General features: G+C 33.3%; 2 protein-coding genes and 1 pseudogene across 3 annotated transcripts; 2 read left to right on the top strand and 1 right to left on the bottom strand.

The window, feature by feature from the left end:
* Positions 1-127: 127 nt before the first annotated feature.
* Positions 128-870, bottom strand: LOC150027296 (serine/threonine-protein phosphatase 7 long form homolog; annotated as a pseudogene).
* A 10,293-nt stretch (positions 871-11,163) lies between these two features.
* Positions 11,164-13,517, top strand: LOC137831324 (cytochrome P450 71D11). Its single transcript, XM_068638965.1, has 2 exons — positions 11,164-12,233; positions 12,779-13,517. The coding sequence occupies exons 1-2, from the start codon at positions 11,331-11,333 to the stop codon at positions 13,400-13,402; spliced, it is 1,527 nt and encodes a 508-aa protein (XP_068495066.1). The 5' UTR covers positions 11,164-11,330; the 3' UTR covers positions 13,403-13,517.
* A 7,754-nt stretch (positions 13,518-21,271) lies between these two features.
* Positions 21,272-24,527, top strand: LOC137831323 (cytochrome P450 71D9). 2 transcript variants are annotated; one of them, XM_068638964.2, is made up of 3 exons: positions 21,272-21,984; positions 22,125-22,894; positions 23,754-24,527. In XM_068638964.2, exons 1-3 carry the CDS (start codon positions 21,960-21,962, stop codon positions 24,363-24,365), a joined length of 1,407 nt encoding a protein of 468 aa, XP_068495065.1. In that variant the 5' UTR covers positions 21,272-21,959; the 3' UTR covers positions 24,366-24,527. The 2 variants fall into 2 exon arrangements, with proteins under 2 accessions (XP_068495065.1, XP_068495064.1); XM_068638963.2 differs by lacking the exon at positions 21,272-21,984 and having other exon boundaries at positions 21,993-22,894.
* Positions 24,528-26,266: the final 1,739 nt, after the last annotated feature.

Here is a 26,266-nt window from a genome sequence, read left to right as displayed (position 1 = left end):
AAAGAATGCCAAAAATGAATATCTTCTTTCATCCATGGTAGGCTCTTGTCGGGTGTCCCAAACTGCTAAAAACTGCTGAATTATTAATGTGGATCCTCTGCGAGGAGGAACAATTATGGTGAAATGGTCACTGTGAACTCTTTATTTGATGATTGAGCCTCTAATTCTGCAACATTTGTGGCACCAAAAGAAGATATATGAATTGGCTATGTACCATCCCATGTACTCATGTGTGTGGTGGAGAGGACCAAGCATTGGAATATCTGTCAATCTAAGTTGATGTTTGTTGTTCAGAAATCAACCCAATAGGCATGTTTGGTCACCCAATTCTCATCTTGACTTTCTCTCATGTCAATTTTGTGTTGGTGATCAAGCTTGTTGGAAGGCTCTATTACTTCTTGTGATAGACGAAAATGTAACTTCACCTTGTCGGACTAGTGCCACTCCGCAACTGCAAAATAAATTAACATTGTGCATGATGTCCACAAGTGTTGATCCTTAAAGGCTTCAGTTGGTGTTGATGCCTCTAACCCATCATATGGAGCCCATATAAACTTAAAAAAAGTCATTAAAGTACATTCGTGTGTATCAGGAAAGCAAAATATTATAAATAAGGGCAGCAAGAATAGGAACATTTAGTTGTTGCTTTTAACATTACCTATTCTAGCTTTGTAGTAAGTTGTTGCATGGGACATTTTGGAAATTCAGAACTACTGTCACTCCACTTGCGAACCAACAAGTACATTAAATCACATTTGGAAATTGGTGCCATAAAGGGCATGTGATGTTGCGCCCATGACTGCAAAAGGGATGCACAACCACGACTTATGTCTTTGCACGCATATTAATGCTTTTACACATTTCCCTATACAAAATAACTAAACAAGTAAATCCTCAACTACATCGTTAGTTTTTCGAAGATTGATTAAAAATATTAAGTACATGGGCACTTTGTTACCTATTTTGTCAGACATTGACACCCTACCAATTAATCCTAATATATATGTCCTTTAATGGGCATTAAGTTCCTCTTCAGATGGTTGTTCTTGAAGTGGGAACATGTTCTCTCTTAACCACTTCAACTTCACCATTGACCTAACTAAAGACTCCACTTTGTGTTATGCCAAAAAATGTAGCACACATATCTTCCCAATCAAATAGGTTGGTGTAATAATTAGGGCTTCATTCAATCACTCCCAACTGAAGTCCTACATCTTATAGGATTTTGTGCATTCTCTAGTTGGGAAATAAAATTTATATGTTTCTAGTTTCCACCTCCAATACTAGAGTTGTCACCAAATCATAATCAACATTTAGATGCATCAACTTTGCGATCTAGTTTAGGAACTACTAAAGGGTGTGACTCAGACACAATGACAATAAGACAACACAATGCTTCTTTTTAAATCTTAATTTCACAAAAGAAATTAGCCAAACTTTAAATGTCAAAGTATTTAATAATTAAGTCAATGACACATAGATTAAGTTACCATGGAACTGATGTAGGTTGATCTTTTGCTTCCATAACAACATATTACGCTGGTTAAAGGAACTTGCAAACAATATAGTTGAAGTGTGAAATTTAGGTTCGCTTGTAAGTATTGATTATGAAGTAAATAGTGTGTAACATGAACATTAAACCTATATATAAAAGAATGTCGAAGTACATGGTCTGACTTTATAAGTTGAATATTTTAAGTTCAATCTTGTGCGTTCATCTAAAGGCTCATTTAATCCAGACGATCTGTTAAAAGGTGGCGCATCAATTTATATGCTTTATGAGGATTAAAAAGTGTGAAAAGGTCATAAATGCATATGAGGTCTTGTTCAATGTAACATTCAAGGCATTTTAATTTGGATCATCCATTAAAAGGTGGTGTATTGATTTATGCGCTCTATGAGGTTGACTAAGTGTGAAAATGTCATAATGCATTTGAGTTTTGTTCAATGTGACGTTCAATCTTGTGCTCTCATTTGAAGGCCCTTTTAATCTAGATCATTCGTTAAAAGGTGGTGCATTGATATATGCCATTTGTTACTTAAAAAAGAATGAAAAGGTCATAAATACGCCTCAAGTCTCGTTCAGTGTAATGTTCAATCCTATGCATTTATTTGAAGGCTCATTTAATCCTGTGCATTTTTATATAAGGAGATGGATTATTTTTATATGAGGAGATGGATTGCACCAAAGAGAAGATTAAAAACAACTTTAATAATATCAAGAAAAAGGTACCATTTCTAACTTTCTTCCATTTTAAATTTAAATACTTATTTATTTGTGAAATATTTCTAATATAACATAATTGGTACGTAGTTATGAACATGTTTGGAAAATCATTGATTAGAGGTGGAAAAATCAGCTTCATAGGCCTTTGGCCTTTGCATGCAATTGCCTATTACCTAAACCCCCAATTACACTATGAACCAAACTCTAGAAATGATGATGCTGAGGTGAAGGAAGGGTTGTACATATGCATGAGAAGATTGGTTAATGACGTTTCAGAAAGAACAAAAATAAATTTGCAACTTACTGTTTTTCACTATTCAAGAGGAACATTTTCTTCGGAAAATGCAAAGGTGTGTAAGAAAGTTATGTTCCCTGAAGAATGGTGGGAGATATTTGGGGATAGAACTCCATAACTAAAGATGTTTGCTATTCGAGTTTTGAGTTTAACTTGTAGTTCTTCAGAGTGTGAGCGTAATTGGAACTCATTTGAAATGGTAATTCGAGTACTTGAAGTTATTTAAGGTTTTTCTTGATTTCATTTATATATTGACAAAAATTTCATATTTAATTATAGGTTCATACAAAAAGAAGAAATTGTTTGCATCAGAAGAAAATGAATGACTTAATGTATAACTCGAAGTTGATAAACAAACAAATTATAAGATCAATTATTTGAAGACATTAAGTTCGATAATGAATGTATAACTGAAGAAGGAGATAATGTTGTTGAGGTTGAGCAAACTCAAGTTGAAGATGATGGTGTGAATGTTGACTTAGTTGGAGGAACAAGTTTAAATGATTCAATTCTAGATGCAACTGATTTTGATAATATAGTTTTTGATGATGATGTTGATGGTGATGAAGATGATGATGAAGATGGTGATGAATATGATGATGAGATGATCATGAAGATCTTAGAGAGGATTTCCTTAGAGGATTAGATGAATGAGACTTTTAAACTTCATAACATTTGTGTTGTTTTACTTATTTTGTTGGTGTATGAACTTGTTTATTTCAATATTATGAAATTGGTATCATGAATTATTTTTTTTGTTAAATTTTTTATGTGAAGTAGACTCTTACGAGTCTGCGAGTTTACTGGACTCTCACGAGTCTGATAACCTTGAAAGGAAGGGTTAATGAAAATTGCATCAACGAACTCAAATATTTGAAACTAGTTGTGAAAGAGACATTGAGATTACACCCTCCACTCCCTTTTTTGCTTCCAAGAGAATATGGTAAAACATGTGAGATACATGGTTATAACATACCAGCCAAAAGCAAGGTCATAGTCAATGCTTGAGCAATTGGAAGAAATTCAAAGTATTGGACTGAACCAGAGAGATTTTATCCCGAGAGATTCATTGACAGCACTATTGACTATAAAGGGAATAATTTTGAGTACATTCCTTTTGGAGCTGGAAGAAGGATATGCCCTGGAAGCATATATGCATCCAGAGTTGTCGAAGTGACCCTTGCAATGTTGTTATATCACTTTGATTGGAAGCTTCCAAGTGGAATGATAAGTGAAGAATTGAACACGAGTGAAGAGTTTGGAATCACAGTTAGAAGAAAGCATTATTAAGGAAATAATAATTATCAAATTATATGTAATATTGTACGATATTGTATTCAATTATATGCAATTAATTTAATAATGATAGAATCTCATGATTAGTATCCCTACCTAATTAGATTGTAATTTGGAGAGAGAAACTCCTTATATATTTCATATACATGAAGTGATGTAACCATACACATAAGACAATAAGAAACATCTCTTCTTCTTACCATTTTTTATCATTTTCTTATTGGTATCAGAGCACCGATCTTGGTGCCCTGACAGCCTGTCCATTTTTATCCCCTAAATAAAAAATCATGTATGGCAAAAAAGCATCAGTAACGAGTCCGATAGAAACCTCGTACAAGGCTTCAGTGCCGAGCAAATTCAGCAATTGGCAAAAGCTATTTACTCGCTCAACAATAACGGTAAAAGTGACACGTTTGTTAGCTCTGCAGGTCTGCTTGCCCATAACTCCTATTCTAATTCTACTTTTACGAAACCATGGATTTTGGATAGCGGAGCAACCAATCACATTGCATCTGAGTCACAATTTTTCACACACACTTCATCATCATTTATTTCAAATGTTAATCTGCCCACAGGCTCAACTGCGCCCATCTCATCTACAGGCACAATTAAATTCAATGACAAAATCACTTTCAAAGATGTTCTTTGTGTTCCTTGTTTTAATTTAAATCTCATGTCCATTAGTAAGATAACCAGTTCACTAAATTGTTGTGTCGTTTTTACTCCTATAGTTCACTAATTTACAGGACTTGGCTACGGGGAGGATGATTGGCTCGGGTAAACAACACGCAGGCTTATACTACATGTCCCCTCTTCCAAACCAAGCCCACGCATCTCAAATATCGACCGACCCTAATTTATGGCACAAGCGCCTCATACATCCTTCTCCGACGTGTCTACAACTTGTATCTTCCTTACTACCTATCCCTATCAGTAAAAATCTCATTCGCATTCATAATAATTGTAGTATTTGTCCCAAAGCTAAACAGACAAGGCTACACTTTCCTTTAAGCACAATAAGATCTCATTCTCCATTTAATCTATTGCATTGTGACATTTGGGGTCCTCATAAAACCCCAACTCATTTTGGAAAACGTTTTTTTCTCATTATAGTCGATGACTATACTAGATGTACTTGGCTATTTCTTATGAATCACAAATCTGAAACCCAACATTTCTTAGAGTCATTCATTACATTTGCACAAAATCAATTTCAGACATTAAAACCATCCACGTTGACAACGGACTTAAATTTATTTCAATGTATGATTTTTTTCTCAAAAAAGGTATTGAATGTCAACGCACTTGCATCTACACTCCTCAACAAAATGGAGTAGTAGAACGCAAATATAGACACGTTTTAAACACAACACGAGCCCTCCTATTTCAGTCCAATTTACCATTAGAATTTTGGGGAGAATGCGTTTTAACCGCCACATATATCATTAATTGCTTGCCATCACCTTTACTAAAAAACAAATCACCTTTTGAGCTACTATATAATCAACCACCTTCACTTTCTCACCTAAAACATACAAATTATTTGATATAGATGCAAACACTTTTTTTACAAGTCGGGATGTCATCTTCTGTGAAAGTGTTTTCTCATTCTGCCAACAGTCACAGACACAATCCTCACCTCCATTACAAGGTATTTTGCCCACTATTGACATTGACTTACCCACTCCTGTCCTACATTCACTCGATCAACCTTCTTTTCTTACTCATCACAATGCACCTGAACCTCCATCAAACCAACCTTCTTCTTCTACTCGTCATAATACATTGAACCTCTAGTAGACCAACCTTCTTCTCCCATGCCAAGAAATCTAGCACTCACTACCAAACCTTCTCCAACCGACCTTCCTGTTCGACGATCCAGTCGCACATCCACCCCACCTTCCTGGCTTCAAGACTACGTAACGGGATCCCAAGCCAATCATTCGATCACTACCCAAGACCGGTCGAATGGAACCAGGCATCCTATGCATCATTTTCTTTCTAATTCACGATTTTCTTCTACACATAGTGCATATCTTGCTAACATCACAGCCACCAAAGAACCTCACACTTATGGTCAAGCTATCCTTAATCCAAATTGGCAAAAAGCAATGGATGAAGAGCTTTCCGCCTTGCAGCTAAATCAAACGTGGACCTTGACACCGTTACCCGCTGGGCAGAAACCCATCGGATGCAAATGGGTCTATAAAATAAAGTACAACTCAGATGGTAGCGTCGACAGATATAAGGCGCGCCTTGTCGCAAAGAGGTACACTCAGATTGAAGGTGTCGACTATTCTGAAACTTTTTCACCAACAGCAAAATTAACAACTTTGAGGTGTCTCCTCACCATTGCAGCAGCCAGAAATTGGTTTACTCATCAGCTAGATGTGCAAAATACCTTCTTACATGGCACATTGCATGAAATTATTTACATGGACTTGCCACCCGGTCATCATCGACAGGGGAGAACATTGTATGTCGACTCAAGAAATCCCTTTATGGTCTCAAACAAGCATCTCGAACATGGTTTTCAACATTTTCTCATGTGATTAAATCTGTAGGATTTCAACAGTCTAACACAAATTAGTCTCTATTCAGAAGACATAATAACTCATCATTTACTGCCCTTTTGATTTATGTGGATGATATTCTTTTGATAGGAAATGATTTGACAGAAATTCAGCGTGTTAAATATTGTCTATTATAACAATTTCGCATTAAAGATCTTGGAGACCTAAAATATTTTTTAGGGATTGAATTTTCCCGTTCCAAAGTTGGTATTTACATGTTCCAAAGAAAATATGCGCTTGATATTTTGCAGGATACGACTCACAGGTGCTCGTCCAGACAAATTTCCAATGGAACACTACTTAAAACTCATGGAACGACTAATATACCTTACCTCACGGTTACTCAACCTGACATAACATTTTCGGTTCAGACCCTAAGTCAATATATACAGATCCACGGAAATGCTGCAATTCAAGTCCTAAAGGACATCAAAGGATCACCAAGACAAGAATTGTTATTGCCATCCGAAAACAATCTGACATTATTGCGACTCAGACTGGGGAGGTTGTAACAGAACTCGAAGATCAGTACCTGGATATTGCATTTTTCTTGGTTCTTTTATTATCTCATGGAAGTAAAAAAAAATAGACAAACGTATACCGCGCGATGACCAATACTTGTTTGGAGATAATTTGGTTGCGATATCTGTTGCAGGATTTAAAGGTGTCATGTAACTTGCCAGCTCAACTTGTTTGTGACAATCAAGTGGCATTACATATAGTAGCAAAACCCAGTATTTCATGAACGCACAAAGCACATTGAGATAGACTGTCACATTGTGCGAGAAAAATTACAAGCTGGGATAATCAGTCCTTTATATGTATCGACACAGTATTAACTCGCTGATATTTTTACAAAGGCACTAGGCAAAGAACGATTTTTGACGTACGACACAAGTTGGGGTTCATGATCTTCACCTACCAACTTGAGGGGAGTATTAAGGAAATAATAATTATTATCAAATTATATGCAACTAATTTAATAATAATAGAATTTCATGATTAGTATCCTACTTGTAAGTTAGAGAGAAAAACTCCCTATATATTTCATATACATCAGATAATAAGAAACCTCTCTTCTTATCATTTTCTTATAAGCATGATGTGTGATCGGTTCCTTTTCCTTATCTTGGTCTGTCCCATGAATCTGTCCCATGAATTTCAGACTGAGAAATTGAAACCCTTGGTGATGCTGAGACTGTGCACTCTGATGCTATCGTAGCAGTTTTAATCTTTGAATAACTTGAGATAAAAGTCGTCATTTTGCGTTTAGTGGATGATTTAAGTTTTTATATTATTTTTCACTTCCAACGACACTATTATTTGGCAAAGCTTCAATTCCCCAACCAACACCGTCCTTCCTTCATGGAATGTGTGGACCTAACGGCTTGTGTAATACTGATCTTATTATTGGAAGGACCACTCTTGTTTCTATTACCCCACCACAACTGCCAAACGCAGTTGGTGGACACTCTTATATTCGCTTTCACGTTAAACGGTCATCTTTTTGTTTTTACCATAGACGATTCAAGTTATCAAGATCTTTCTAAACTCAAATATTTTGTTCTGGAAGTGTTTTCTAATAATTATTAATCAATTGGGAAAGTTGTACTGACTTTAATTAATCTCTTTAAACAAAGAATAACTTCATCATTTGATTAAATCAATTCGGGAAAGTTTTTGAAATAAAAATGTTAACAGAAGGTTTTCAAAAATAGAAGTTCTTCGTATTCATGATTATGTCTTGTATGTTTTGTATGCATCAACATTTTGATTTTATACAAAGATGGAAAGTTTTTGAAATGAAATTACTAGAAGTTTTCTGATATAGAAGTTTTTTCAAAATATTTATTCTGTGTTATTCAAATTAATTTATATTGCTTACTGTTTATTAGAGTATATGTGAATTATTTCTGAAAGAATAAATGCTTAAGACGCGTGCAAAATTCTTTAATATCAGAAGTCTCCTTTTTTTAAGGTCTAATACAAAAAATAATGAAGTTGCATAGCAAAATTTGTGCAATCTTCAGGTCTTAGTGTACATGCTTCAAGGTTCATCTTTTTGAAAGTTATATGAAGGACTATAGGCAGAAGAAGAAACAATAACTATTAGAATATCTTTTGTATAGAAAAAGTTATGCACGAAGTTAATATTTCTTCTTTTAGAGTGTATAGTCAAATCGGATTACGTGCTTAATCATTGTAAATTCTTCGATCAGTTAATTATACTGATAAATGTCATAATTCAGTAATATTTTATATAAAAATATAAGTACTTATGAATTTTAATTGATAAAATAGTTAGGAAATTCTTTCTATACTAAATCAATTTTGATTGGCACCAACGAAAGTTTTAAAATTCCATTCTACCCTTTTTCACACATTTTTTTACGGATGCCAATATCTAGAAGTGATATATTTATCTATGAATATTGGCATCCGAAAGTGATAGTTTTGCCGACGAATATTGACATCCGAAAGTGTCAATTTTACCTACGGATATTGGTATCCAGAAGTGTCAATTTTGCCTATAAATATTGACATCCAGAAGACATCCAAAACTAGCACTCTTTGACTACGAACATTTTTATCCGAAAGACATCATCATGCTTTCTACACCACATCCGTAAGAGGTAGTTATTGAGGTTTCTAGCTAAACTTTTTCCTTGATTCTTATTTAATATTCTTTGCTGGATGGACAAGTATTATATGTAGACTAGTTTATACAGATAATGTTTCCACACGAGTTTGCATGAATTATATTAATGATTTCATTTGGTTTTAAGATGATATTTTGGATACACATAATGTTTTCAATAACTTAATATTTAGGCTCGTGCGAAAAAGATATTAATTATTCCAAGAGTACTTGAGTGTTGCAGTCACAGTGGTGGTCCAACATACATGTGTGGATATGATAAATTACAAGAAATCGTGAACAAGTGGTTCAAGAATATGATTGTAACTTCTGGATAAACCTTATGGATATCTAGATTTAGAACTGAAGTGGTTGCTTCTGGATATGGACGTGAATTTGCAAAATGCACTATCATGCTTCGTGTGTGTGTAAGAGTTCCGCAAGAGTGCTTCGTGTGTGTGCCTCAATGTCTAGAACAATGAATGTGCTTAGCTGTTGGGTTGGATGCACTTAAGTGTAAACCTAATTTCAAGGTGTTTTGGTCATTTCGCATGGATCATTAAGGGTGTTATGGACATTTCATACGGTCAATTGGGTGCCAATAAGAATTGATTGTGGGGCAGGGAGAATCGGCCAAATAGTTATAATTCAACTTCAAATTCATCATACACTAAATCTTTTAACAAACTTTTACATATTGTCTTATATTTAGAGAATATTATACTTGAAAATTTAGCTGTTCTTTGTGAGTTCGATATTATTTTTTAAGGATAAATTATTACTTTTGACTCGGTACACTTGAGATAAAATAATTATCGTATACCCTATAAGCTTACCTTGTAGTCTTTTTGAGAATGTTTTTCTTGAATCTTGAGAGGTCTTAGTCTCGAGGAGATTAAGTCTGGTATAAGTTGAAGAAGTTTATGTACTTGATATAATTTGGAGATGTTTGTTTACTTGTTTAGTAATCCTTGTGATTAATGGAATCACTTAAATAGTTTGTTCATATATACAAGAACTGGACATAGCTCAAGGTGTATAAAATATGTTTTGCTTTATTCTCTCTTAGCCAGTTAGACATTGTGTTTTGGCTTTCTTCACGATTTGAGTTCAAACTTCATTAAACCCCTTATAGAGTTAGTTATTCCTATACAAATATACTAGTGATATCTTTAAGTAAATTGTACAATTTAGTAACAGAATGTTACTAAAAAATGAATAAAATTTAAAAATGTTGTCTTTCTATTTAAACAATTTAGTAAACGTTACAAAATATTTATATGCAACATTTTTATAATCTTACTTTATTAGAAAAATATTACTGAAGATTTTTAATAACAATTTTAAAATGTCTCTTTATTGAAAAAAAAAATTACTAAAGATTCTTAATAACATTTTTATAATGTTACATTTTTATAATGTTACATTTTTATTAAAAATATTACTAAAAATTTTTAGCAACATTTTAAAAGTGTTATCTTACTGTTAAATAAATTTTACTAAAAGTATTTACTAATATTTTTATTGATATGTGAAAATATTGCTAAAAGTCCTTAGTAACCTAACATTTGATAAAGTGTTACCAAATGATGTTAGTAACATTTTTTATTTAATGATATTTTTTAATGTGTCAGATTTAGATATGTCATAATACTTTATACTTTTCATATTCATGCCTTTTTGTTTTCTCACTTCTTGTTCATCTAAAATTATAAACATATTTAGTGTTCGTACAAGGCTAGGGCCACCCTATAAAACCACTTCTTCCTTCAATCCGTCTACCCTAGAGTCTCAGCTCATTTGCTATTCTCTCAACCCATAGAAAATTAAATGACATGGCCTTAATTTTGAGAAATAAAAAGCACAAATAGTTCTATGTCAGAAAAAATCTCATTCTTTCACTCTTGTATTGTAAAAATCACATAACTTCAACTATTAAAAATTTTGGAGCAAAGAAAAAAATTACCTGATGTTTTGAACCAGAGATTATCTCATGCCATAAATATAGTCTGTTAGTCTAATTATTCATGAAAAGGACTCGTGGGTTCAAAGATAATGACTTCATTGAACTAAACGAAACCAACTCCAATTGTACCAAACTAAGGTTAAATGCTTTCCTTGTAAAATTTAAAATAGCAGGCACTTTCATAGAGAAGAAATCAATCATACACAAAAGTCCCTATATAGGAGAAACCAAGATGATGACAAGGTACCAACAAACGTAGTTAAGAATGCTAAGTAATGTGTATATAAACAAGCACTAGTAGCAGCTGACTGACATTAGAAATCTGCATCTTTTCCATGGCTCAACTAGTGCTCTACTTTCCAGCTCTTATCTTCTTTATCTTCTTAACCCTTGTAGTACAGAAAATTGGAAAGAAACCCAGGAAAACAGATGAAACAACTTCTAAAATACCTCATGGGCCTACAAAGCTACCTATTATAGGAAATATATACAATCTGCTATTCTCTCAACCCCATATAAAATTAAGAGATTTGGCCTTAAAATATGGACCTTTGATGCATCTTCAACTTGGAGAGATTTCTACTATTGTCATTTCATCCCCTGAGTGTGCTAAGGAAGTGATGAAAACCCATGATATTAACTTTGCCACAAGGCCTAAAGTCCTAGCTGTGGATATAATGAGTTACAATTCCACAGATATAGCTTTCGCTCCTTACGGAGAATATTGGAGGCAGCTAAGAAAAATTTGCACATTGGAGCTTTTAAGCCTAAAACGTGTAAACTCATACCAGCCAATTAGAGAAGAGGAGCTCTCCAATCTTGTCAAATGGATAGATTCAAAGAAAGGATCCCCCATCAATCTCACTCAAGCTGTACTTTCATCAATTTATTCAATTGCTTCAAGGTCTGCCTTTGGCAAGAAATACAAAGACCAAGAAAACTTCATATTAGTGATTAAAAAATTGATTAAAGCTGCAGGAGGTTTTGATATTGGAGATTTGTTTCCTTCTGCTACTTGGCTGCAACATGTCACTGGCATGAGGCCCAAGCTTGAGAACTTGCATCAACAAGCCGATCAGATAATGGAAAACATCATCAATGAGCATAAAGAGGCAAAGTCAGAGGCCAATGATTACGAAAGGGAAGCAGAAGATCTTGTGGATGTTCTCATACAATATGAGGAGGGTAGCAAGCAGGATTTTTCTTTAACTAGGAACAACATCAAGGCTATAATTCTGGTATGGATCATAACCTCTTGCAAATACATTTTATGATCATAATCTTTCTCATACTTGCTATGAAAGTGGAATTAGTTAATAAGGATGAGTTTGATTTCTATTTTTCATAAACTGATTTAGTTTTTAAAATATGAAGAAACTAGACACTCACACCAAGTTCATACCTCACCCAAACATTACCAGTGCCGATGACTCGCTCTGATGAGCTAAGATCCCAAAACAGAATAACTGAATCAGAAAACATCTCCTGGGTGTTTCTATTTTATGTTTCTAAAACACTTTTTTTGGAAGAAATTTTCAAAACTTAACACATTCTAGGGGAGAAACTCATTATTGTATAGCATGAATCTTTGGAGAACAATTTTTAAAACCAAAAAGAGAGTATGAAATCAAAATGATTCTAAATTCCTCACTTTTCCCCTCTATATCTTATTTTTCACTGGTGAGATTTTGGAAGTAGTGAAACATTTGCCTAAAAACTCTAGAAGCATGCAGTCTGTTTATTTCCTTACTTTTAGCCTTTTGATTGATAAACTATTTTTAAGGACATTTTTGCTGCTGGAGGTGAGACATCAGCAACAACCATAGATTGGGCAATGGCTGAAATAATGAAGAATTCAAGAGTAATGAAACATGCGCAAGCTGAGGTTAGAGAGGTATTCAACATGAAAGGAAGGGTTGATGAAAATTGCATCAATGAACTCAAATATTTGAAACTAGTTGTGAAAGAGACCTTGAGATTACACCCTCCAATTCCTCTTTTGCTTCCAAGAGAATGTGGTCAAACATGTGAGATACATGGCTATAACATACCAGCCAAAAGCAAGGTCATAGTCAATGCTTGGGCAATTGGAAGAGATTCAAACTATTGGACTGAACCTGAGAGATTTTATCCCGAGAGATTCATTGACAACACTATTGACTACAAAGGGAATAATTTTGAGTACATTCCTTTTGGAGCTGGAAGAAGGATATGCCCTGGAAGCATATTTGCATCCAGAGTTGTCGAATTGACCCTTGCAATGTTGCTATATCACTTTGATTGGAAGCTTCCAAGTGGAATGATAAGTGAAGAATTGGACATGAGTGAAGAGTTTGGAATCACAGTTAGAAGAAAGCATGATCTGTTCTTGGTTCCTTTTCCTTGTCTTCCTCTGCCTGTCCTTTGAATTTCACACTGAGAAATTGAAACCTTTGGTGATGTTGAGATGGTGCACTCTGATGCTACCGTAGCTGTTTTAAACTTTGAATAACTTGAGATAAAAGTCCGTCATTTTGCGTTCAGTGGATGATTTAATTTTTTATATTATTTTTCATGATCAGTAGGAGTTCCTAGAGTCAAGAAAGCATGATCTTCTATTCTGTTATTTAACTGTGTTTAAACATGAATTACACATAAAATACAAGTCACTTCTGTTATTTTTAACTCTCAATTAAAACTAGCAATTGATAACATGAACCTTCCTTTTTGAGAGACTAAGTTAGATTCATAGCGTACCATGGAAACATAAACTCCCAAAAAACATATCAGAGTTGTTCTTTTCTGGCTTGTTTCTTCACTACCCTGTTTTTCTTGCAATTTTTTATGGAATACACCCAAGGGAGAATCCTAGAATGATTTTTGTTGCACTACAGCTTGATGAATCTAAATCGTCTAATTTTCAATCCTTAATCAGAGTTATTTAGCGTGCTATTCAAAACCGAATGGAGCAAGCATGTTGGTTTCTCCATAACAACTTCCTAATTATACACATGAAAACAGATAACCCGACAGGATGTATAGATCCAGAGAGAGATTCATGGTGTTGAAGAAATTATATTATAATGCAATAATTTATATTATCATTACCTCTAATTATCCAAAAGCTTGTCTATTTTTATTTTTTTTTGAGTAAAAGTGATGTTAGAACTTGAAAGGCTGGATCATTATACCTCCATGGTTTATGAGTAAAAGTGATGTTAGATCCTCTTTTTATTTTCAGTTGTTGTGTGAGTGCTTCAGGATGGTTGTGCCCAAATCTTTCTTTCAGGATGCTGATATGATATGATCTTACCTAATAGGAGATAGTAGGGGATGTGATGAGGCAGTTGCTTGGTTTATGAATGCTTGAATTTAATGTTTTTCATCTTTGAAAAGAAAACCTTTATATAAATTCTTTCTAGATAAAGGGATTAAGACTACATCTTTGTAAATATTAAGAATGAATACAATTTTGTTAAGGATTGCAGCAAAAATTTTAATGCTTTTAAGAATTTAAAACATTTTTTCTTGATGCTTTTGCTTCATACAAAAGATAAATAGATGTCTTTTGTGATGGTGAACTGTGGCTGATCGGTAGGTCTATTTTACCAGGATAGAAAATACTTTCAAGGATTACACAAAATCCTTACATCCCGTAGAAGTCCTTGGCCCAGATAGTTAGCTGTTTCTTCTGCATCTCATTCTTTCTCATGCAGCTTGTGCATTTCTGAATTGTGTAATTCAGAAAAATGTTTCCAAATTGAGTCATAAATTGTTTTTGAATAAAGTTTTGAATTTTGTATTCTAGAATATATTTCTAGATATGCATTTTGGAATGTAAAACATGTAAGAAATTATGTAAATTAATTTCTATAAAGTGACTCACATGACTTAGAGTTTGGGCTTTGGGTCCAAATATGATTTAATAATAATAATAGAATTAAAGGCCCATTAGTTAATGTGAGAAATATATATCTGATGATATACCTAATGGAAAACCTACATCTGATGGAGATTGGGTACTAAAGGCTATAGGGTTTTGTCTCTGCAAATAATAGTTGTCTCATTGTTAACCATCACAAAAGTGTGTGACAAGAACAGAATTGCAAGAGATAGATTGGGATAAAGGAGATAAAGTAACTGCTCAATTAGGATCACTCATGGATCAAGGTAAGTGTCTATTCCTTCTTGATTGTATCATTGTGTGAGAATCATGATATGATAAGATCTATTTGTGAACATAAATTGTATGTGTTCAATTTACGTTTATTCATGTGTTTTGACTTACATGTGGTATCAGAGCCTTGTTGCTCAAGTTGTGATTCTCCATTAATGCTTTTCCAAAGTCAAAGAACCCTAATTTTAAAATATTTTCAATTTAAGAACTCTAATTTTAAAATTAGGATTTATACATTAAGGTTTTCATTCCTCTATAATAGATCCCTAATTGTCCTAAACCATCAAAATTAAAGAACCCTAATTTTTAAAATTAGGGTTTATGGATCAACGCCATTAACGGCGTAAAACCTTTTGAACCCAAACGCAAGAGAGTGGCTGCTGCTGTTGCGGCTGACTCATTGTGAGAGGGGTGGTTAACGGCATCCCTGCAGCCTAAGCAATTTTGCTTCATGAAAAAGAAGCAAATTTGATTTACTGTGCCTTAGGTTATCAATTTTATTAATATTATATTAGAAATATAAAATAATGAAATACGTCAATTTTATTGATATTATATTATAATATAATATAATAAAATGCATTAAAAGAATCTAATTAGTGAATCTATGTATGAATTATTCTCTGCCATCATGAAATGCATGAATTCTTTGCTGCACCCCATATTAAAGTTTATGTATCATGTTTTAATGTAATTTTATTTGCATTAAATTAAAGTTTAATTAAAGTTTTAATGAAATTTTATTATGTTTTAATGTAATTTTATTTGCATTAAATTAAAGTTTAATTAAAGTTTTAATGAAATTTTATTATGTTCATTAAATTAAAGTTTGATTAATTGATTGAAAGTGAGGAATGGAAAATTATATTTCCGCTTTATGTATTTAATTTTAAATTAAAATTTTGGAATTACTTGTATGATGGATTTGTAATCACCAAAGTGATCAAATCTTTAAGTTTTATTTAATTCCAAATTATGGATGAAATTTTATTTCATATAATGATATTATTTATGGAATTATTTGTATGATAGATTTGTAATCACCAAAGTGATCAAATCTTTAAGTTTTATTTAATTCCAAATTATGGATGAAATTTTATTTCATATAATGATATTATTTTTTGGAATTATTTGTATGATATATTTGTAATCACCAAAGTGATCAAATCTTTATGTTTTATTTAATTCCAAATTATGGATGATGAAATTTTATTTGAATTAATGATATTATTTATGGAATTATTTGTATGATAGATTTGTAATCACCAAAGTGATCAAATCTTTAAGTTTTATTTAATTCCAAATTACTGATAAATTTTATTCCAATTACCTATAGAATGGATGCTAAATTATTTATATATGTGGGTAAATGGAAATTCATTATTATAGGGCATTATGGATCACCCAAAGGTTGATTAGTTGTCCTTATAATTAATGGATATGATTGTCGGTAGTGAGTATGTGTTATTAGTTTTGCTTGTATATTCAAAGATAACAAGTGTTTCTAGTTAATGCATATATCTTAGCAAATAAAGTTAATACTATTAGCATCATTATGTTTTGTGTATTAATGAATCTCCCAAAGGAGAACATTAGTATACATAGAATGTTTTCTGAATCTGTATGGTATGTTTAGTTTATGACTCAAAGTATTAATGTTAAGCATGTGTGATCAAGTATATGTTCCTGTATCTTTATGCGAATGAGCATAGCAAGTAATATTAAGTCTGCTCTTTCCAAAACTGATAGTGCAAAAGAATTTATGAAAATTTTTGGAAGAGCGCTCCCAAACTACTGATAAGTCTCTTGTTGGGACATTAATGAGCACATTAACCATCATGGAATTTGATGGTTCTCGTACTATGCACGAACATGTCATTGAAATGAATAATATTGCGGCAAGACTTAAGCCTATTGGAATGGCAGTGGATGAGAACTATAACATGTTAGTTCAGGAAAAGACTAAATTGAAGAATCGAGGAAACCACTCTATACACTATGTGAACAATCAGGGAGCTGGAAAGAAGGTCTTCAAGAAACATGGAAAGGGTAAAGGACCAGTGAAGATAAATGAGTCCTCTACTAAGCTCTAGAAGAAGAATGACAAATGTCATTTCTGTAAGAAATTGGATTTGGTACTCTTTATGATGGATTATATAGATTGAACCTTGATAATCTATATGTTGAAACTCTTATGACCTCGCATCATAACGTAGTTTATTGAATGAATGTTCTGCTTTCTTGTGGTACAAACGTTTGGGGCATATTTCCAAAGAAAGGATGGAAAGATTAGTAAAGAATGAAATACTTTCAAGTTTGGATTTTACTTATCTGAATGTTTGTGTAGATTGTATTAAAGGCAAACAAACAAAACACACAAAGAAAAGAGCCACAAGAAGTACTCAGCTTCTTGAAATTATACACACTGATATATGTGGACCTTTTGATGCAAGTTCTTTCAATAAAGAAAGGTATTTTATCACCTTTATTGATGATTTTTTACGTTATGGTTATGTTTATTTACTGCATGAAAAATCGCAAGCGGTGAATGTAAAATTAAACATGAATAAACGTAAATTGAACACATACAATTATGTTCACAAATAGATCTTATCATATCATGATTCTCACACAATCATACAATCAAGAAGGAATAGGCACTTACCTTGATCCATGAGTGATCTTAATTGAGCAGTTATTTTATCTCCTTTGTCCCAATCTATCTCTTAGCAATTCCGTTCTTGTCACACACTTTCGTGATGGTTAACAGTGAGACAACTATTATTTGCAGAGACAGAACCCTATAGCCTTTAGTACCCAATCTCCATCAGATGTAGGTTTTCATTAGGTATATCATCAGATATATATTTCTCACATTAACCAATGGACCTTTAATTCTATTATTATTATTAAATCATATTTGGGCCCAAAGCCCAAACTCTAAGTAATGTGAGTCACTTTATAGAAATTAATTTACATAATTTCTTACAGTGAATGCCTAGGAAGTTTATATAAATGAAGTGGAAAGACAATTAGACAAAAAAGTGAAAATTTTCAGATCAGACAGAGGTAGTGAATATTATGGAAAGTATGATGAAAGTGGACAACATCCTGGTCCGTTTGCTAAGTTCCTTGAAAGACGTGGTATTTGTGCTCAATACACAATGCCAGGTACACCACAACAAAATGGTGTTTCAAAAAGGCGTAATCGAACCTTAATGGATATGGTTAGGAGCATGTTAAGTAAGTCAACTGTACCTGTTTCATTGTGGATGTATGCTTTAAAAACTGTCATGTATCTGTTGAACAAGGTTCCTAGTAAGGCAGTTCAAAAGACACCTTTTGAATTGAGGACAGGAAGGAAACCCAGTTTGAGACACCTGCATGTTTGGGGATGTCAGGCAGAAGTTAGAATATACAACCCGCAAGAGAAGAAATTGGATGCAAGAACAATCAGTGGATATTTCATTGGTTATCCAGCAAAGTCAAAAGGGTATATGTTTTACTGTCCTGCCCATAACACAAGAATTGTTGAATCTGGAAATGCACGGTTCATTGAAAATGGTGAAACCAGTGGGAGTGATACTTCACAAAATGTGGAGATTAAGGAAGTTAGAGTACAAGTTCCTTTAACTAGTACCTTTACTTCAAGTATTGTTGTTCCTAATGTAGTTGAGTCACTCAATGATGAAGAAGAACAACAAATTAATGATCATGAAGAAAACAATGAACCTGTAGTAGAACAACCACAAGAAATAGTATTAAGAAGATCTCAAAGAGAAAGAAAGTCTGCTGTTTCGAATGATTATGTGGTTTATCTACAAGAGTCAGAAAATGACTTAAGTATTGATAATGATCCAGTTTCATTTTCAGACGCCGTCAATGATGATAATTCTGATAAGTGGTTAGATGCCATGAAAGATGAGCTTAAATCAATGGCACAGAATGATGTATGGGACCTTATAGAATTGCCAGAAGGATGCAAGAGAGTCGGGTGTAAATGGGTCTTTAAGACTAAACGTGACTCTCATGTCAATATCGAACGTTATAAGGCCCGACTTGTTGCCAAAGGTTTTACTCAAAAAGATGGCATTGATTATAAGGATGTTTATATGGACCAACCAGTGGGGTTCATTGAAGAAGGAAAGGAACACATGGTGTGTAAACTTAAGAAATCAATATACGGGCTTAAACAGGCTTCTAAGCAATGGTATCTTAAGTTCAATGATACTATTGTGTCCTTTGGGTTTAAGGAAAACATCGTTGATCGGTGTATATACCTGAAGGTCAGTGGGAGCAAGTTTATATTCCTGATTCTGTATGTTGATGATACCTTGCTTGCAACTAATGATCTTGGTCTATTAAGTGAGACTAAGAAGTTTCTCTCTAATAACTTTGAGATGAAAGATATGGGCGAGGCATACTATGTGATATGAATTGAAATATTCCATGACAGATCACAAGGACGGTTAGGTTTATCTCAGAAAGCATATATTAATAAAGTTTTAGAGAGATTCAAAATGGATAAATATTCGACATCTCCTGTTCCAATACAGAAAGGAGACAAATTTAGTCTCATGCAATGTCCAAAGAATGACTTGGAACAGAAACAGATGGAGAATATACCTTATGCATCTATTGTTGGGAGTTTAATGTATGCTCAAACTTGTACACGACCAGATATTAGTTTTGTAGTTGGTATGCTTGGTAGATACCAGAGTAATCCAGGATTGGATCATTGGAAAGCAGCAAAGAAAGTTTTAAGATACTTGCAAGGAACGAAGGATCACATGCTTACTTTTAAAAGATCTGATCACCTTGAGGTGATTGGATATACAGATTCAGATTTTGCTGGCTATGTAGATACACGAAAGTCTACATTTGGTTATGTGTATCTTTTAGCCGGAGGAGCGATTTCATGGAAAAGTGCGAAGCAGTCAGTCATCGTTGCGTCCACTATGGAGGCTGAATTTGTGGCATGCTTTGAGGCCACAGTTCATGCTAATTGGTTGCGGAATTTTATTTCAGGACTTGGAATTGTTGACAGTATTGCCAAGCCGCTGAAAATTTATTGTGATAACTCCGCAACAGTCTTCTTTCCTAAAAACGACAAGTATTCCAAAGGTGCTAAACATATGGAATTGAAATACTTTGCCGTTAAAGAAGAAGTTTAGAAACATAAAGTGTCAATAGAACATATTAGCATTAATCTTATGATTGCTGACCCTTTAACAAAAGGGTTACCGCCCAAAACATTTACTGGTCATGTTGTAAATATGGGCATTATGTCTACTAGTGAATTATGAATGTTGTTAATGCTTATTTGACACTCTGAGCTCATTGATAAATAAAGTTTCTGAAATTTATGTTGTTTTCTACTTTATGTATATGCATGCAAATTATGTTATTGTGTTGTGGAAAACAAATTATGTTGTTATTGATGACAATGACATTATGTTTGAACCTATTATGAATTTCTCACTATGAAGTCATATTAAGGAGAAAGAATGATATAGTAGTACATGGAAGGAAATGTGTTGATTCAAATGACATGTAACCGCCATGACTCTTATTATTTATGTATTCTTGATTATGAATAATGATAGAACCAATTTATGTAAGGCCTTTTAAATGCGCATTTATGTAATTATTAAATCATGAAAGTATTATAAGTCATATGAGTCAAGTAGGCCCATTAGTTAATGTGAGAAATATATATCTGATGATATACCTAATGGAAAACCTACATCTGATGGAGATTGGGTACTAAAGGCTATAGGGTTCTGTCTCTGCAAATAATAGTTGTCTCACTGTTAACCATCACGAAAGTGTGTGACAAGAACAGAATTGCAAGAGATAGATTGGGATAAAGGAGATAAAGTAACTGCTCAATTAGGATCACTCATGGATCAAGGTAAGTGTCTATTCCTTCTTGATTGTATCATTGTGTGAGAATCATGATATGATAAGATCTATTTGTGAACATAAATTGTATGTGTTCAATTTACGTTTATTCATGTGTTTTGACTTACAAAACATTCTGAAATTAAAGCCGGATTGAGTAATTATGTGAGTAATTGTTTGGTTAGTCATCCTTTTGTGACTAGGACAGAAAGAAGAGGAGGATGTAGTAGAGGTATTCTCAAGATAATGACATTATCCTAGTAAGAAAATAAAAGTGATGTGAGTTGTCCTTAAGATCTACTGTCAGTAAATTAGGAAGGTTGAAATTCTGATATCAAATTCAGATTATGTTAAGAAATAAAATTCCTAGAATTAACTGGAGAATAAAACAGGATCAAATCATTTCCTGATATTTTGTTTTTTCAGAAATAGGCTGCTATCATTTCTGTGATAAATCACTCCCATCAGTATGTAGAATAAAATTTTTATTCCCTTCCTATCTACATCTACCATTATTCAGAGAAACACTTTAAAAGAGAAACACACGTCGAATTAGTCAATGGATTTAAGTGTAGTTTTCTTAATTATTGTGGAACCCAAGTTTCATAAATATGAGAATGATTGCTTTAAAATATAACAATTATCAAGTTCTGCAATTTTTTAAGCCATATGATTTTGCTAAGGAGTTTTTTAAACTAAATGTTTGTCAGTTGATGTACTACTGCAACCACTATTTTGTATATAGAAATATGTCTCTTTGTTTCTAGTTTTTGGCTGTGGTAACATTCTTGTCCATTTTGAATGGTGTTGCATTAATCAAATACATCACCAAAATGCAGAGTATATTGCAACCAGGAGATTAAAAATATTCAATAACGGACGATGAAGGTTCCACAATCTATATATGAGCTGCAAACAAAATTTCATTGGTAAAACAGAAAACCTTGATCTAACTTTTATTTCCACATGGATCTTCAAACCCTCTACGTTTTATCCATTGTCATTTTTATGTTTATTGCACACAAAATAATAACAAAGAAATGTGCCTCAACTTCAAATTTACCACCAGGGCCATGGAAGCTACCTATCATAGGGAACATACACAACCTTGTAGGCTCACTTCCCCATCGTAGACTGAGAGATTTATCAGCAAAATATGGACCCTTGATGCATCTGAAGCTTGGAGAGGTTTCTACCATTGTGGTTTCGTCTGCAGAGTATGCTAAAGAAGTGTTGAAAACCCATGATCTTATCTTTGCATCAAGGCCTCCAATACTAGCTTCAAAGATATTGTCTTACGATTCTGTGGGCATTTCTTTTTCTCCTTATGGTGATTACTGGAGACAGCTAAGGAAGATTTGTGCGTTGGAGCTATTAAGCTTGAAACGAGTCCAATCTTTCCAGCCAATCAGAGAGGAAGAGCTCACTAAATTCATCAAAAACATTGCTTCAAAAGAAGGGTCACCCATCAATCTCACCAAAGAAATCCTCTCAACAATATCTACAATTGTTTCAAGGACAGCCCTTGGAAGCAAGTATAGGGACCATAAAAAATTCATATCAGCTGTAAGGGAAGCCACGGAGGTTGCTGGAGGTTTTGACTTGGGAGATTTGTACCCTTCTGCAGGATGGCTTCAGCACATCTCAGGGTTGAAGGGTAAGCTAGAGCAGAGTCATCAACAAACTGACCGGATAATGCAAAGGATCATTGATGATCATAGAGAGGCTAAGTCAAGGGCCGCACAAGCCCAAGGTGAACAAGTGGAGGATGATCTTGTAGATGTGCTCATGAAGGAGGAGTTTGGCTTAAGTGACAATAGTATCAAGGCTGTGATTTTGGTAAGAGTATTTACATCTCCCATCAATGTTATTTGCATAGTAGAGAGTGATGAACAATTCACATCTTCCCTATGTACTTACTTTTATTAAACTGCTGCTGTGTGCTGATAACTTCTGAAATGTGCTAGTCAACTTTTAAACGGTGACACACAAACAAGAAGCAAAACTAAGTTGCTACTTGACACTAACAATTCCAAATAAGAATAGGTTAAGGTTGTATTTAGATAAATTTGTCTATAATAAGTACTTACAAGAAAAGAATTTTTTTTTATCAGCAAAGAACTTAAATTAAATTAAGAGGATACTTCACGGTATCCAACCCTTATACATAACCCAAAAATCACATAATAGGGTTTTTGGATCACAAAAACAAACCAGGAACACAAAAGTACAGTTGTTTGCTGCATAAAAGCATACAAAACAGCACCAACAAACCCTGCCACTAGAATCTGCTAAAGAACTTCACCCTGCAGCTTCTGAATTGGCCAGCTCCTCAACACCACAACTCTCCAAAAGTACAGAATTTCTATATAACTAAAGCTGTAACAGATTAAAAGAAAAGAAAATGATAAAAAAAAGGATAGAGGCTTCTCCTTGTTAGCTGAAATTAGTTTTGCATATCCAAAGTACAAAGTTTTGTACAAAGAAGTTTAAGTTCACACCACTCTGATTTACAATAGGTCTTATGCTGTGTTGTACTGGACTAATTCATTATACTTTTTTGGTGAATGATGGTATTATTTGGGTTAATTTCATTTAACTTTCTTGCTTATTCTTCCACTGCAAAGAATTTTGGTATTCCTTCCACTGTTTCCTATAAAATTCAGATGAACATCATGATGTCATGATCTTGAATTAGGATATTTATGGAGGGGGAAGCGAGACATCATCTATTACCATAACATGGGCAATGGCAGAGATGATAAAAAATCCAAGAGTAATGAAGAAGGTACAGAGTGAGGTAAGAGAGGTATTTGGTAAAGAAGGAGGCCCTAATGAAAGTGACATGGAGAATCTAAAATATTTGAAATCTGTTGTGAAAGAGACATTGAGACTGCACCCTCCTGGTCCCCTTCTACTTCCAAGAGAGAGTGGACAAGCTTGTGAGATAAAAGGGTATCACATACCAATCAAAAGCAAGATCATTGTCAATGCTTGGGCTATTGGAAGAGACCCAAATCACTGGACTGAGGCAGAGAGGTTTTATCCTGAGAGGTTCATTGAAAGTGATTTTGACTACAAAGGCAATAATTTTGAGTATATTCCATTTGGTGCTGGAAGAAGAATGTGCCCTGGCCTCACATTTGGCTTGACCAATGTTGAGTTTCCTCTTGCATTGTTAATGTATCATTTTGATTGGAAACTTCCCAATGGAATGAGGAATGAAGATTTGGATATGACTGAGGTTTTTGGAGTATCAGTTAGTAGAAAACATGATTTGCAGCTAATTCCTGTCACTTTCCATCCTTGAAAGAGCTGAGATTAAGGAAACTTTGTATCAACTGTTGGTGATGTTTTTCTTAGCCTTTTCATTTCACTGAACAAATATATAAAGAAAAATATGTATTTGAACCTCAATAATGGGGCTTTGGAAGATAAATTTCTAAGAGAAAAGAAAATGCAATCTGTTCAATTCTGTCTAATTTATTAGTTAGGACTATATTAATTTTTAAGAGTGTTAAAATTGAAATAAGTTAATCTTAATCAAATTTCATAACTGCCTAAGGTTTCTATTTGAGATTTTAATATTTTTTATTGACTTCAACAATATAGCATAAATTACTAGGTTGATACATATTGCATTATATTAATTTTGATTAATATTTTTAATTTTTAAATTTATATTTATCTAATGACATTTATAGTTTGAACAAGATCTTTGTTTTGGTTTCGAGCAAATATGTGTCCTATAATTATATATTATATATTGTGGGTGCGAATTAAATATTTTTAGTTATTTCAACAAGATAATTATATTTGTTAATTTTTTTTAAAATAATTTAAAAACCAAAAATTGTAAAAAATAGTAGCAATTGTGCATTTAATCACTGCGTAAGATGTTAAAAAGCATAACCATTGTGTTCAAAGTTAAATTTATTTATGACAAAAGAATTTATTTGGTGTAGTGGTTAAAGTTTTTGTACGAAATATTATATTTTTCTTGTAGTGATGATAAGCCAATAATCTCAGGCACTTTCTTCTTGCACCCCTACATTTTTCTTCTTGCACCCCCACAATATCATCCAAAGACCATATTATCCCTATTATTTTTTAAAAAACCCAAAATGCACTTAAGCTGTACTTAAATTTTACATTTCGGATTATGAAATCCGAAAAATTTTTGGATTGACACTTCTGGTAAATTTTTGGATCTACCAATCCATAATTCAAAATATATATTCCACATTCAGAAACCCATCATTCAAAAAAAATATTCCGGATTTCCTAATCCGTAACAGAAATATGCATTCTGGATTCAGAAATCCATAATTAAAAAAAAAAATTCTGAATTCACCAATCCGTAACAGAATTAGGCTTCCGGATTCAGCAATTCGGAAATCAACAATTTATGCAAAATTTGCTTTCGGAACACCCCTCATCCAGAAAACACAATTTAATCAATTTTGGATTCATGAATCCGTAATACATTACCAAATCTCGATATCTGGTAACCCCAAAATCTCCATAACTACCATGCTCCTAAAAAAAACTTAATTCTTACCTCTACAACCAAATAACACTCCAGCAAAATAGCGTATCCATCTATTTTGCCTCGAACAACTACAAAAACCCTTCACCAGTGGTTGATATTTAATGATGAAAATTAATAGTGACAAAAAATTCAGCATGGTACCCTTTTCAAATTATAGGTCAAGATTAATTTTAAAATATTTAAAATTGTGGGGTGCAGGAAGAATAAGCCATAATCACTTTCGAATTACTTAAACAATATCAAAACCCAATTAGGTTAAGAAAAATTAACTATTCAAGATATTTGAAGTTATATTAATACTTCTATTAAAATTTCAATAAAAAAAATCACGTACTTTTATCTTAAAGATTTTATGTTAAAAGTAGTATCTTAAGTTTGTTATCTGAAATACTTGATTGATTGTGACTGATTTGATCTAATGATTGTAACTATTTGTTGTAAATTAATATTTTATGATTGAGACATATATTAATACATTACCGAATAAATGAGTTTGCCTTGGTTGTTCAGTTAGCGACGGAATCAAAGTTGATGAAAATTGAAAGAAACAGATTATGACGAAAACAAGGGCTACAAACAAATAATCAAATAATGAATGTTTGACGTAATCCCTTAACTTTACGTTTGGGCTGAAAATTTCATAATGTCCACAAAATTTC

Source organism: Phaseolus vulgaris, chromosome 6, assembly GCF_051622355.1.
Source record: "Phaseolus vulgaris cultivar YP4 chromosome 6, ASM5162235v1, whole genome shotgun sequence".
In the NCBI taxonomy this organism is placed as follows: domain Eukaryota; kingdom Viridiplantae; phylum Streptophyta; class Magnoliopsida; order Fabales; family Fabaceae; genus Phaseolus; species Phaseolus vulgaris.
This window is presented reverse-complemented; position numbering and strand designations above follow the sequence as displayed.

Bases quoted from the DNA above. Each gene is read 5' to 3' on its own strand.
- LOC137831324 (XM_068638965.1), top strand. From the start codon at position 11,331: ATGGCTCAACTAGTGCTCTACTTTCCAGCTCTTATCTTCTTTATCTTC. The intron at 12,234-12,778 runs GTATGGATCATA...ACTATTTTTAAG, and splicing joins ACATCAAGGCTATAATTCTG to GACATTTTTGCTGCTGGAGG.
- LOC137831323 (XM_068638963.2), top strand. From the start codon at position 22,022: ATGGATCTTCAAACCCTCTACGTTTTATCCATTGTCATTTTTATGTTT. The intron at 22,895-23,753 runs GTAAGAGTATTT...ATCTTGAATTAG, and splicing joins GTATCAAGGCTGTGATTTTG to GATATTTATGGAGGGGGAAG.